Here is a 15,567-nt window from a genome sequence, read left to right as displayed (position 1 = left end):
TTTCTTCCAGTTCTCTGCTGCCAATGACTGGAACGAATTGCAAAAATGAAGTTGGAGACATATCTCCCCCACTAACTTTAAGCGTTTGCTGTCAGAGCAGCTTACCGATCGCTGCAGCTGTACACAGCCCATCTGTAAATAGCCTATCCAACCAGCTACCTACCTCATCCCCATATGTTTTTTTTCTGCTCTTTTGCACACCAGTATTTCTACTTGCACATCTATCACTCTAGTGTTAATTGCTAAATTGTAATTACTTCGCCACTATGGCCTATTTATTGCCTTACATCTTTCATTTGCACACACTGTATACATATTTTCTATTGTGTTATTGACTGTACGTTTGTTTATCCCATGTAACTCTTGTTGTTTTTGCTTTATCTTGGCCAGGTCGCAGTTGTAAATGAGAACTTGTTCTCAACTGGCCTACCTGGTTAAATAAAGTTAAAATAAAGAAATGGTGGAAACCTTGTTTTACTCTTGACCGTTTAAAACTTTGAGATGTAGCCATTATTTACTATTTTACACCTAGGGTTACTATACATGATACATGACTATACATGATTTTTATAAGAGATTATTTTAAATTGAAATGTTTCAGGCATTTATATAAAAAGCCTTTTCAATGTCCGCTATGAATAGCAGGCCTGGTTTACCAGATTTTTCATAGTGTTCTATTGTTTCTAATACTTGCCTTATATTATCTCCAATGTATCATCCATGTAAAAAAAACTGATTTAGAATTAATAATATCCAACGCGCTATACATTTTGAGATGCAGTGCCGGGGCTCCCGAGTGGCACAGTGGTCTAAGGCACTGCATCTCAGTGCTAGAGGCGTCACTACAGACCCTGGTTCGATTCCAGGCTGTATCACAACCGACCGTTATTGGGAGTCTCATAAGGCGGCGCACAATTGGTCCAACGTCGTCTGGGTTTGGCCGGGATAGGCCGTCATTGTAAATAAGAATTTGTCCTTGACTGACTTGCCTTGTTAATAGGGATAGGCGTCCCGCTACCTGTCGACAACATCTGGTGAAATTTGAGGGCGCGCAATTCAAATAAATAATGGTAATATTAAACATTCATGAACATACAAGTATCTTATATAATTTAAAAGCTTACATTCTTGTTAATCTAACTGCGTTGTCCGATTTACAATAGGCTTTACAGCGAAAGCATACCATGTGATGGTTTGAGGAGAGCGCCCCACATCAACATATTTTTCAACCAGCACAGGCTTCATAAAATCACAAAGCGATTTAAATAAATCACTTACTTTTGAAAGTCTTCCTCTGTTTGCAATCCCAACGTTCCCAGCTACAACATGAATGGTCGTTTTGTTAGATAAAATCCTTCTTTATATCCCAAAAAGTCTGTTTAGATGGCACCATCGATTTCAGTAATCCACTCGTTCAACATGCAGACAAAGGAGTCCAAAAAGTTACAGCTAAACTTTGTTCAAACAAATCAAACTGTTTCTATTTAATCCTCGGGTATCCTAAAATGTAAATGAACTGTAATATTTCATACGGAAAGAAGTATGTTCAATAGAAAGTAAAATGATTAAGCGTGCATCCTCTTCACCACGTGCCAACTGACTGATTTTGAACCTGGAGTCTTTGTACAAAAACTCAAACTTCTTGCTCATTTATGAAGAAACAAGCCTGAAACAATGAACAAAGACTGTTGACATTTAGTGGAAGCCATAGGAATTGCAATGGGAGCTCAAAGAAAATAAATCTGTTTGGTTTTTCTTTGGAATTTCACCTGCCATATCAATTGTGTTATAGTCTCAGACATTATTGTAACATTTCTAGAAACTTCAAAGTGTTTTCTATCTAATGCTACCAATATATGCATATCCTGGCTTCTGAGTAACAGGCAGTTTTCTTTGGGCACATCAGTCAGGCAGAAATTCAGGAAAATAGATCCTAGCTCTAAGAAGTTTTAAATAAAGGTCAAATATTTTTTGTTGTTATAAAAGACAAAGTACATATTATGGCAAGAAAAGCTGAAATAAGCAGTCCATCTTTACTTTAAGACATGAACCTTCAGTCAATTCGGAAATGTTCAAGAACTTTGAAAGTTTCTTCAAGTGCAGTCGCAAAAACCATCTAGTGATATGATGAATCGGGCTCTCATGAGGACCGCCACAGGAACGGAAGACCCAGAGTTACCTCTGCTGCAGAGGATAAGTTCATTGGAGTTACCAGCCTCAATTGCAGCCCAAATAAATGCTTCAGTGTTCAAGTAACAGACAGCTCAACAACAACTGTTCAGAGGAGACTGCGTGAATCAGGCCTTAATTTTGCAACCGCCGTGTCTTTGTGAGACACAGAGTTTGTGAAAGGATTATCTCCGTGTGGTTCCCACCGTGAAACATGGAGGAGGCTGTGTGAAGGTTTGGGGTGTGCTTTCCTGGTGACACTGTCTATGATTTATTTAGAATTCAAGGCACACTTAACCAGCAAGGCTACCACAGAATTCTGCAGCGATACGCCATCTCATCTGGTTTGCGCTTAGTGGGACTCTCATTTGTTTTTCAACAGGACATTGACCCAACACACCTCCAGCCTGCGCAAGGGCTATTTGACCAAGAAGGAGAGTGATGGATTGCTGCATCAGATGACCTGGCCTCCACAATCCCCCAACTTCAACCCAATAGAGATACTTTGGCATGAGTTGGACCGCAGAGTTAAGGAAAAGCAGCCAAGAAGTGCTCGGCACATGTGGGAACTCCTTCAAGACTATTGGAAAAGCATTCCAGGTGAAGCAGATGGAGAGAATGCCAAGATTGGGCAAAGCTGTCACCAAGGCAAAGGGTAGCTATTTGAAGTATATTAAATACATTTAGATTTGTTCAATACTTTTTTTTGGTTCCAGTAAGTCTGTCTGGAAAGACTAATTTCAAGGAGTAATATAACTGTTTATTACGGCTTTTCCTGGCACGGAGGCTTGCTACACTCACACATGCAACTTTCACAAGTCTCCCTCTGTGATTTCGGCTTAAGGATATGAGTGATTTGATCTGGAAACTCTTTTTGGGCTGGTGCTCGGTGGGCTAGCCTCTACCAGTATGTACCAGTTTGCTGTGCCCTACTCCTTCAAGACCACACACCTTTAGCCCCTACTGCATAGCAGCCTGTGAGGAACAACACCAAAGCTTGTCATATAAACGTGTGTGTCTCAAGATCACATGGTGGTCATTAGTTCATTGCCTACTAGCCTTTTCATCATTGACCTTAAGATGCCAAATCATATCAGAGCATCATCTCACTACTGACCTTGCACCGAGAAAGAAGTTGACGTCACAGGATTTAGACTGCTGTCTGTGGGTGCATGTGTGTCCTGTGTGCTGTATTCTAGGTTCTTTATCGGCCAACACAAAATACCACTCCGATTAGTAATTTTTCTCAAAGTTGGCAGAATGTCAAGTGCATTCACTAACGCCAGTACATTGGTGCTGGCATAAGTGACTGTAACAACCTAAGCATTATGAAACTTTAATTATTTCAAATAGGCCTAACGTAGCAAGTTAGCAATAAATGTATGTTTGACACTTTCCTATTTGCCCTCCATACTACAACAACAACAAAAACTACCACTGCTTAATGCTTTATTTTCGCTAGGAAATAATTAAGGGTGGAGTTAGATCTTGCTTTTTCTATTCTTCTCTTGAGTTGCTCAAGGTGACATCAGCAGCCTTGGCAACCCACCCGGAACTGACGACATGCTCTATTTTTCAATGCCACTTTTAAGGGCAAATTGATCAGAGACCTTAAGAAATGATGTGCATGATATTGTGGGTTCTTACTCTTGTACTTTTCTTGATTATAAGTATTTGTCTCTCTTTCTAATGTGTAATTGCTTGATGCTCTTGTAATACAAGGCTCCCTTGCAACGGAGACTGGTCTCAATGGGTCCGCTTGCATTAATAAAGGTTCAATTAAAAAATACACAATTCAACTCCAATTGGAAATAACATTGAGGACATTCTTTATACATTGTAACAGAATAATACTTTAGTGCTGCTCCACTACTACCTGCCATTTTTAATTGTGATAATGAGACTTAAATAAAGGTTAAATTAAATGATGCAGCATTTTTGCTAATCCCATCTTTTTTTTCTCCCCAGATTGCGGTTTGAATGTCCACAAGCAGTGTTCCAAAATGGTGCCAAATGACTGCAAGCCTGACCTCAAGCATGTCAAAAAAGTATACAGTTGTGACCTTACGACACTGGTAAAAGCCCACAATTCCAAGCGACCCATGGTGGTGGACATGTGCATACAAGAGATTGAGTCTCGAGGTGAGCAGTGGAAAATGACCCACTTGGGATGTTTTTTTGCTATAGGGTAATGGTTTGACAACCTCCAGTAACAATGTTCATGTTACTTTGTTCAAATTTCCTGATGAGTAATGGAGAGATGTTAATTTGATGAAAATGTAAAGCCGTTTAATTCGTCATTGTCTTTCTCTCCCCTCCTCCTCTAACTGGAGGTGTTCAGTCTGAGGGCCTGTACAGAATCTCAGGCTTCAGTGATCTGATTGAAGATGTGAAGCTGGCTTTCGACAGAGGCAAGGTCCTTTTTTCTTTGCCACCGTATCTCATTCAGTTGCCTGCTTTCTGGGTGGGCCAGTCAGTGGGTATCAATTGGACTTAGGCCTGGACAGCATTTTTCAAGCACTATTGTTGTAAGATTCGGGAGAACTAGGTTGGACAAAAACTGATTTCATTGTTCATTAATTACAGTTATTTCATTGTTGATTGGCCTTACCTGATAACTGCCATTGAGTGCCTACTGAGTTTATAATCTCTAGACCGACTGCACAACCACAGAACTATGTCATTCTAAGTTATCCTTTTGGATGCTTGCAACCTTTGTGGCATATTTTAATTAACTGCCCCATCTATAGCCAAGTTAAAATCCTCCCTCTGTCTCCCAATAGATGGTGAAAAGGCGGACATTTCTGTGAATGTGTATGAAGACATCAACATAATCACTGGCGCACTGAAACTGTATTTCAGGGATTTACCCATTCCTCTTATCACGTACGAAGCCTACCCAAGGTTTATGGAGGCAGCAAGTTAGTCCTAAACTTAGCACGTTTTATGAATTTTGTTATTGGGTGTGTGTATTATGGTTCCTGTACTGCAGACGCTGACTGTGTGCGTTTGTCGGGTTCTAGAGATAACGGATCCAGACAAGCGGTTGGAGGCCCATCATGAAGGTCTGAAGCTGCTGCCACCTGCACACTGTGAAACACTGTGTTATCTCATGGCCCACTTAAAGAGGTGAGACCAGATATCGTTGTATATTATGGTAAAACAGGCATACAGTTCCTAGTCATTGAGAAGAGACAATGATTAGATGTACAAGTCTATTCGTTTTTAAAGCATATACTGTGGCTACTTCGTAGTTTGAAACTTGAGCATTTTATTACATAATATGATGGATGTTTTACCATGCTTCAATGTAGCCAAGACAAAATCTCACTATCAGTGGACGCAATCATTTTATTACTGACATTAAAACTAGTAGCTTATTTCTCATGTTCTATTGGTTTTCAACTTTGTTACATTGTCCGGTAGCCAAATACAAACTTGTGCGTAGCCTACTGCCTTGTCCGTATTGCTGCCGTAATAATGTAAAGAAGTAGTTTATCAACGTTTTAAGCTAAACATTCTGATCTGTTGCATCAGATTTATTGCTTAAAAAAATGTATGGCACCTAGGCCTACTGGTTTTATGAATTTGAAATATATCGTCCCACAACTCTCCCAGAGTCTGTTTGGGCTATTTCTTTCTCGACAAGCTGACCAATAGAGTAGAGAAACTTTTCTACTATGGGGGAATATTAGGTTTCCTTAAGTAATTTGAATTAAATTGATAAAATAATATTGCCTAATTAGCCTTCTCCTTGTCGACAATAATTCAAAATGGACTACTAAAGCATGATTTGGCCACAGAGGATCATTAACTTCAGTCGGAAGGAAAGGCAGTGAGCGCTGCAAATACAAAATAGATGAGTTGCAACTGTCACTGAAAAGCAGAGGCCCAGCCAGGCATATTACAGTATTTCTAAATTCAATCACAGAAAAACATAGTTTGGAAAGCAAATGGCTATTCCTGTAAAGAGAAGCAATGAAAGACAGTAGTATTTTAGCTATCAAAATGTTCAATTTAATTCAGAAACAACAGTAGGCCTATAGTCGATCTTATTGGCACCAGCTGAGAGTATCGGCCACCAGCTGAGGGCATCGACCACCAGCTGAGAGCATCGGCCATATGAATATACACACTGCGCAAATTCACACTCATTGTTAGGTCACTACCACCTAAGTTTGTTTTTGGACAATTATTTCCTCCTCCAGTTTAGATGAATGTCGTATTCTATTTCTCTCATGTCAATTGATTTCTGCTGTTATAGTATTTTATAATAATACAATGCAATATAATAAAATAAAATAGACATATTTAAAATATAATGTTTTTCCATATTAATAACTTGTGAGATGTTCCAAATTCTAATGCATCTCCAATACAGTCTGCGTATCCATTCACTTTGTTTTTCTTGTCATTGTGAACTCCTCGTTGTACATTGTAAGTTCAGTCACCCCCTTCATCGTCATGATCCTTATTCAGATAATTCAAATTCAATCATGAAGTGAGGAAAGACACATCAGCGTGTTGGTACCAATTCTGTTTGTCTTGGCAATTAGGTGTTACAACAAACATCCTAAAAACAATTTTGTTTGTCTTCTAAGAGCATTGTAAAATACAAATACTTAGGAAAGGTCAGGGAAGGAGGACGATGTTGCAGATTTATCTTAATGGAGTGGCTGCACCCCTCTTCACGAAAGCTAAAGGTCCGAAGCGTCTGCGCATGTGCTCGATTCTCTACTTTGCAGTCTCTGCTCTATTCGTTCAGCTGCCCAGAGAATAGGCTACTCTGGCGAATGATGCTTGTTTAATAAAGTTAGATCAAAGCTGAATCAATGTCTACAAGGTCACATAATGATAGCATTCTATATTACAGAACCTAATATTATTTTTTATTTTACCTTTATTTAACTAGGCAAGTCAGTTAAGAACACATTCTTATGTTCAATGATGGCCTAGGAACAGTGGGTTGACTGCCTTGTTCATGGGGCAGAGCGACATATTTTTACCTTGTCAGCTTGGGGATTCAATCTTGCAACCTTCCGGTTACTAGTCCAACGCACTAACCACTAGACTACCTGCCGCCCCAATAATAGTATAACGTACTGTACTAATTTCTTATGAGATTTTAGGATGATTGTGTGACTGGTCACATTTTTCTCATGTGGCCAAAACTCCACAGCATGTGCCAATAGACAAAATATGTGCATTTATTGAAACAAAACACAGGTATGCTACAGTTAACACCATCTGCTCTAAAATTTGCTCACTGTACATGATTCAAAGCAACACTGTAGGCCTACAAAATTGAAGATCTAAATATATTGTCCCATGAAACTGATGGAGATCAAATGGTTGGCATGCAGATGCTGCATGGATGTTTCAATGGTAAAACTTGAAGAATTATCATTGACGATTGACAATGAGAAATGTGGTGGGTGACCTCAAAAATGCGTGCGTAAAGTAGCTGTACAGAATCACATGCACAACCAAATCAAATGCCAGAGACCATCTGCCAATGGCGGTTCTAGTGTTAAAATGAGTAAATGTTTGTTTAGCAACTTATTGTGCGACTTAGGGAAATTCTTAGCACAAATACTTATGCAATAAAGACCAAAGCCTTTTTTTTTTTATTCATAGTTTTTACTAGGCGTGTTGTGTTTAACAGTAGGCAATAATTGTTTTATGGTAGAAAACTCATTGGTTTTGAATGAGCATTGAATGAGCATGTCAATGACACTTTTTTTTGTTGCTGTTACCCTTTCCTGCTCCTCTTCAAAGGGTAACCCAAAATGATAAAGACAACCTGATGAATGCAGAAAACCTTGGCATTGTTTTTGGACCCACCCTCATGCGTGCCCCAGACTTGGATGCGATGACGGCACTCAATGACATCCGCTACCAGAGACAGGTGGTGGAGACGCTCATAAAGAACGAAGACATTCTGTTCTGAAAGGGGATGACAAACAATGAAGGAAACTGAAATCATGAATAAGGGATTTACTCATTTAGAATGGAGGAAGTGACAATTGTGTTTCGAATATTTTCCCTTTGTTAAACCAAGACTTTAATAATAATGGAGTATTTGAGCCATTGTATATTCTCTCCCACTCCCAGAGAACCCTGTCTGAAGAGATGTCTGTTGGGTTTGGATCACGTACCTTAGACTTGTCTTTTGCATGTTCACCCCCCCCCCCCCATTTCTGTCGGGGGTAACTGATGGAACACACATTCCTTCTGGATAGCTAGTATGTGTTTTGTTTTCAGATATTGGGTCACACCAAAGAGATAGAGGACTCATCTTTATCTCTGACATTATAGTGTCTGTGACAGCATGGGCAGTGCCATTGAAGCTACAAGCCATAGGAATCCCCACCCTGTTGGCTACTTTTACTACTTTAAAATGGTGTAAGCCCTCAATGCCCATGTCTTGTACTGTAGATGTGGCTCATTGTTTCATGATGGGTTTATTCTTCTTGTGAATCACTAATGTACCTGGGTATAACATCAGTTAAAAACCTTTTTTATTTTGTTTGATGTTCTTTGTATGTTCTTTTACATTCAAACACCTTTTTGAGGTGACTTATTTTTTAAGAGATGCAGTGGGATATTTATATAATTTCAGCCAGTAGTCCTAGCACTCAAGCCATATGGGCGCCTTAAATGTGCTATGTCATATTAGCGGTACATCTCCATTGCATTTACATTATAATGACATGCCACACAATTGGCACTCACTGCCCCTACTGTCAAAGAGCAGCCAATGTGCTCAAGCCTCCCACTTTTACCTTGCAGCATCATTGTATGTGATGGTGCCTTTCAACCTTCCTATCAACATTGTCTATCTGTTTTGGTTGTTTTGAAGTTTATTTAACTAGGCAAGACAGTTAAGAACAAACTCTTATTTTCAATGAAGGCCTAGGAACAGTGGGTTAACTGCCTTGTTCAGGGGCAGGATGACAGATTTTTATCTTGTCAGACTTGAAACCTTTTGGTTACTAGTCCAATGCTCTAACCACTAGGCTACCTGCCGCCTCAGTGTCTGTGTCCCTTTATTCCCCGGTTCAGACTATGGCAAAATAACTTAAACTGTATATTTCCTGAAGAAAATGTGTGCTTTCTTTAGCTGTCTAAAAGTAGTAGTAGCGCCCGTAGTAGTGGTAGTTTTGATTGATTGTATTAATATCAATAGCATTAGTGACTGGTAAAAGTAGTGTTTTCATTTTAACATTCTGAAAGTTTCAACAGTGGGAAGTTTATGTTGAGTTAAATCTGCCTATCAAAGTTTGGTCATATGCGCATCCTTATAAACATAGGCGTTGGGCTAATAAAGAATACTAGTATAGAACAAGAAGGCCTGCACACTGTCAAAGCTCCCAATTCACCGCTTTATTGACAACGTTTCGATCTGAAACGGATCTTCGTCAGGTCAAACAAACAGTGTTCACATCCCAAAATCTACAGTCGTGGCCAAAAGTTTTGAGAATGAGACACATTCATTTCCACAAAGTTTGCTGCTTCAGTGTCTTTAGATGTTTTTGTCAGATGTTACTATGGAATACTGAAGTATAATTACAAGCATTTCATAAGTGTCAGGTTTTTATTGACAATTACATGAAGTTGATGCAAAGAGTAAATATTTGCAGTGTTGACCCTTCTTTTTCAAGACCTCTGCAATCCACCCTGGCATGCTGTCAATTAACTTCTGGGCCACATCCTGACTTATGGCAGACCATTCTTGCATAATCAATTCTTGGAGTTTGTCAGAATTTGTGGATTTTTGTTTGTCCACCTGACTCTTGAGGATTGACCACAAGTTCTCAATGGGATTAAGGTCTGGGGAGTTTCCTGGCCATGGACCCAAAATATCTGTGTTTTGTTCCCCGAGCCACTTAGTTATCACTTTTGCCTTATGGCAAGGTGTTCCATCATGCTGGAAAAGGAATTGTTTGTCACCAAACTGTTCCTGGATGGTTGGGAGAAGTTGCTCTCTGAGGATGTTTTGGTACCATTCTTTATTCATGGCTGTGTTCTTAGGCAGAATTGTGAGTGAGCCCACTCCCTTGGCTGAGAAGCAACCCCACACATGAATGGTCTCAGGATGCTTTACTGTTGGCATGACACTGGACTGATGGTAGCGCGCACTCACCTTGTCTTCTCCGGACAAGCTTTTTTCCGGATGCCCCAAACAATCAGAAAGGGGATTCATCGAAGAAAATGACTTTACCCCAAGTCCTCAGAAGTCCAATCCCTGTACCTTTTGCAGAATATCAGTCTGTCCCTGATGTTTTTCCTGGAGAGAAGTGGCTTCTTTGCTGCCCTTCTTGACACCCGGCCATCCTCCAAAAGTCTTTGCCTCATTGTGTGTGCAGATGCACTCACACCTGCCTGCTGCCATTCCTGAGCAAGCTCTGTACTGGTGGTGCCCTGATCCCGCAGCTGAATCAACTTTAGGAGATGGTCCTGGCGCTTGCTGGACTTTCTTGGGCGCCCTGAAGCCTTCACCACAATTAAACCGCTCTCCTTGAAGTTCTTGATGATCCGATAAATAGTTGATTTAGGTGCAATCTTACTGGCAGCAATATCCTTGTCTGAAGCCCTTTTTTGTGCAAAGCAATGATGACGGCACGTGTTTCCTTGCAGTTAACCATGATTGACAGAGGAAGAACAATGATTCCAAGCACCACCCTCCTTTTGAAGTTTCCAGTCTGTTATTCAAACTCAGAGTGATCTCCAGCCTTGTCCTCGTCAACCTGTGTTAACGAGAGAATCACTGACATGATGTCAGCTGGTCCTTTTGTGGCAGGGCAGAAATGCAGTGGAAATGTTTTTTGGGGATTCCGTTAATTTGCATGGAAAAGAGGGACTTTGCAATTCATTTTAATTCATCTTATCACTCTTCATAACATTCTGGAGTATATGCAAATTGGCATCATACAAACTGAGGCAGCAGACTTTGTGAAAATTAATATTTGTGCCATGACTACACATTTTACCTCACATGACCATTGCTGACATGATGCATGGTGGGTACAAAAAAACATTTGTATATCTCCAATAATTAAATAACAATGAGATGGGTGCATATAATTGTTCCATAAAATATATATTTACAAAATAACCAAGTGGGTAACCTGGAAGGCAAAACAAATCAAAGTAAAGTAACATTCACGTAAGAAGTGGTCTGATATCAAACCTCTAGGAGAGACGGTACACAAACGGTGAATCAATACAATTCCCTTCTCAATAATAGTTATCGGTATCTCCGCCCATCCTAAGAGTCTTAACATGTTCAATGCCAATGTATCTCAGAGTTAATGTTGTGACGAGCCTCCATGAAATGTGCAGCAACAGGGTTTCTCTGTGCAAGGGTTCTGATATTACTCCTGTGTTCTGCCATCCTTGTTTTCAGAGGTCATTTTGTTTTTTTTCTACACAGCAAAGACCTCAAATACATTTGATCGGGTATATCACATTTTTTGAGGAACATGTAATGATGATAATCTTAATGGCCTTGCCTGTAAAAGGGTGATTGAACATTGTGCATTTGTGGTTTAGTAAGGTACTCTGTCACCACTTCTTTGCTCCAGACCAGCGCAAGGGGGAGTTAGAGCACTGATTGTGCTTTTGGGTCCTACTGTGTCTCTAACTGAAAATGAATGGGTGACATAAACCTAAATAGAAACTGATAATTGTGCACGACTTCAGTATTACTTACGAAAACTGTTACACTAAGGTTTTTATAATTTTATTTTGTTAGAATTATTTTGTTCTTACTGTAGGCCACTCCCGACCAATCACATTGTACAGCGCCTAAGTAGTGCAACGGTCTAAGACGCTGCATAGCTGTGTCGCTACAGATGCTGGTTCAATACATGTGCTGGCCTCGACTGGGAGACCCATGAGATGACTGAAGGTTTTTGGTTTCTGTCCCTCTAAAAACATAAATAAATCATTCTAAATAACAAACTGGCTTTATTTACAAATTATTATCACCCCATGTTGAAGAATTGCATTTTTCTCACTCGTTTTATGTTATTTGAAGACGAAATCATATAAAAAATATTGTTGTTTTCTAAACAAAGTGATTTTTATTAATTTAGAATGAAATAAAAGCCCATTGGATATTCTCACAGATGTATTAGCAGGACAATATATTGGTCATGGCTCCCTAGTGGCGCACAATGGGCTGCCTTGCAGTTCTCCAGCTGTATCCACTGAAAGCGCGCAGGGTTCAAGGCATGAGGGCACGGGATGGGCCGCAGAGCCACACACAGAAGACTGACCTAGCCCATAGGGGAGGGGGTGGACCCCCACCGTGCCACACTGGCACCACTTCAGGGGGCATGGCGCTGACTAAGGACATGTTCCCGCTGTTCTGTTCTTAGTGCCAGTCTGCACATTCAAACTAAAACAATGTAACTAATAATGACATCTTTATTATTATTTTATTAATGAAAGCATAAAAATACTCTTTCAAACAGCCAATGTTTATTTAGTTATGGATCCATAACGAATTACTATGGGAATAAATATGACTGAATTACAGAAATATTCGCTGTCATTTTTGGCGGAGAGTCACGTCATATTTTTCAATATACTGTAAGCCTACAGTAGTGTTGAGTAATGTGCTGTTAAAAGTGGCGTAGGTCTTATTTATTTAAAGAGCATATTGAAGTTAGAAGCAATAGGATTTGAAGCAATAGCCTACAACTATTTTAGCACCGTTTCGGGATGCTCTGAGACAAGCATGGGGACTAGTCTTGATAAGTCAATTACATTTTTATTTTCACTGAATCTCCGTTTGGGTGTTGGTTAGACTATAATTAGATAATGAGGATGTAGAAATATTACACTCTTAGTGTAACCTTTATTTAACTTGGCAAGTCAGTTAAGAACAAATTCTTATTTACAAGGACAGCCTACTCCTTACTCCCTGTCGGGGAATTGAACCCCAGTCTCCCACGTGCCCGCAGGAGATTTTTTTTTTTATATAGCTAAATAGCCAGGCACTGTACTCCCAACCGTCACGTTGTACATATTTTCTGTTCCATCCTAACGGAAACACAGGGTTTTTCATTTTCCTTGGAATATAAACACCATAATATTAATCTAATTAATTAAGAAAGTACCAGTCAAAAGTTTGGACACATCTACTCATTCCAAGGTGTATCTTTATTTTTACTATTTTCTACATTTTAGAATAATAGTGAAGACATCACAACTATGAAATAACACATATGGAATCAGTTAAGGACAAATTCTTATTTACAAGGACAGCCTACTTCTTCCTCCGCGTTGGGGAATTGAACCCCGATCTCCCGCGTGCCTGCATTCTCAAGTACAGCCATTATTGAAGGCTATCAAATACTTCTCATAGATGCCCTCTGGTGGTCAAGCTAGCACTTGCCCTCTGGTGGTCAAACAAGCACTAACTACCATTAATAGTACCATTGGTTCATACTTAAATAACATGCCATAGAATTCTGCGGCACCGTGCAAGCAGTACGCTGCAACTTTTAAAGGAGGAACGACTGTATGCTAAGCCTGTAACAAGGTCTATGAGAGGGTTTTAGTCATGTATGCTTAGTCATGTATGTTTTTTTTTGGCAAGAATTAACCAATATCACGACATGCCTTGCTCATATTGCTATCAAAATATTTGATTCCTATCAAATTGTCAATATTGGTGCCCACTACCAATTTTACAAAATGTAGGGCCGTATAAAATCAACTTTTTTTTTTCTCTTCTCATTTTTTTCCCAAATTCGTTTTGGTTTCAGTTTTTCCCCCTTTTTATTATTATTATTATTTTTAATTTTTTCCGCTCTCAAAATGTCTGTAGCACTCGTGATTGTAGAGTTTGCTAAACAAATGGCCACTGGATTGATGCAAATAATCATATAATTCTGCCAGGTAGGCATACTGTAGGCTACTTTGTAGTAACATTTAATTGAGAAGGTTTTTGGGAAAACCTTCCCATCTCTACCAGAAGACGGTTATCATTAGCATCATCGATAATGGCTACACAAAGTGTGGACATAACCTCGCACCACACACATCTGGGGGCATTGCTGTGCTATTTCAGAAAGTTGCAGGAAAATACGAATCACTGATGAATTTTGTTCACGTCTTATTAATTTAGTATAAAAGTTATTCATTTGCCCAAGTCCAATACATTTTTGAACACTGTTGAATTCTGTTTTAATGTTTGTATTCCGTTTCCTTCCACAATCTCCGGAACACAGATTTGATAGAGCCCTAAAGATTATACCAAACCACGGCAAACTGCCTTCCTCGAGCGAAAAAGTGGGACTTGTGGCGGGATAGTGTAATTAAAATGTTTAAGAACAAACACTAACGGATCAGTTATACTAGGCACTATCTCTAGCAATCAAACTACTGGAAACCAGTCATTTTCAATGGGGGGAGGAGACACGAGGATACATTCAGCTACTTAAGTTGGAAGCTATGATCTCAGAGGAGGGATGGTCTTGCTAGCTTTAACACCGTGCTGGACAGGCTAATCACAAATGTGACGTTGTGCAAAGGAAGATCTTGGTGATTCCAAGTCTTGAAGGGACAATCTGCAGTTGCTACATCCATTTATCGACTTTTAAATGAATGATATGCTCATTGATTCTTCAAGAATATAACTTGTAGATGCCTCATGAACCTAGTTCAACTGTTGAGCTTGTTTTACTAGTTTGTAAGCAATGTAAATGTAAACAAACTGTGTAGCCTCAATATGATCAAATTAATCAAATCAAATTGTATTTATCACATGCAGTGTTGCCAACTCAGTAAGGAAAGTAGCTATTGGCTGTCCTAAAAGTCGCGAGAAGTCGCTAAATAACATTATCACCTAATTTGCATAATTTGCCATGTAATATTGATGGACGCTGTAGGAGAGAGGAATAATGTCATGGGAGAGACAAAAAGTGAGTAAAAAACACCCTAAATATTGTTTAGAACTGCAAATGAACTTTCTTCTGTCGATTCTTGTTATGTCACAATTCCAACCCTCCTTTATCCGGGCTTGGGACCGGCAAAAGTGACCCAAAAGAAACACTGGTGGAGTTACTTAGTTTTATAATTTCATTTTTAATTTCATTTTTTTGTGTTGTTTTCTTAATTTGGTTTGGTTTTTACCGTTATGGTCCGCTTAGGAGCCTACAACAAGTCACAGTGAAACATTAACATTTTTAACCATAACATTGTTTACATTTTTTTGTATACACTCTAAATGGACCAAAAAGAGACAATAGAAAAAACTGTCAATGACAATGTGAGAAAATTATGGTAACTAGTCTGGCCCTAATTCAGGTTAATTGTTGATTTTTCCAGACCCCCCTCCACACACAGGCTGTGCTGGCTCACAGAAAGAGTGGCTCATCGTCA

At 39.4% G+C, this 15,567-nt stretch overlaps 1 protein-coding gene across 4 annotated transcripts in view; it reads left to right on the top strand.

Moving 5' to 3' along the window:
- LOC110490041 (N-chimaerin) overlaps positions 1–9,748 on the top strand; it is a 60,638-nt gene extending 50,890 nt beyond the window's left edge. For 3 of the 4 annotated variants that reach the window (XM_021563139.2, XM_021563141.2, XM_021563140.2), the window contains 5 exons: positions 4,138–4,311; positions 4,503–4,580; positions 4,953–5,090; positions 5,193–5,298; positions 7,948–9,748. In XM_021563139.2, the coding sequence (XP_021418814.1) occupies positions 4,138–4,311; positions 4,503–4,580; positions 4,953–5,090; positions 5,193–5,298; positions 7,948–8,119 (668 nt within the window). In that variant the 3' untranslated portion in view covers positions 8,120–9,748. The remainder of the gene's footprint in view (positions 1–4,137; positions 4,312–4,502; positions 4,581–4,952; positions 5,091–5,192; positions 5,299–7,947) is intronic. The other variant, XR_002468646.2, reaches the window with a different exon arrangement.
- Positions 9,749–15,567: the final 5,819 nt, after the last annotated feature.

This window comes from Oncorhynchus mykiss, chromosome 15 (assembly GCF_013265735.2).
Source record: "Oncorhynchus mykiss isolate Arlee chromosome 15, USDA_OmykA_1.1, whole genome shotgun sequence".
Classification (NCBI taxonomy): Eukaryota; Metazoa; Chordata; class Actinopteri; order Salmoniformes; family Salmonidae; genus Oncorhynchus; species Oncorhynchus mykiss.
The sequence above is the reverse complement of the archived record's forward strand: the minus strand, read 5'-3'. Positions and strand labels throughout refer to the sequence as shown.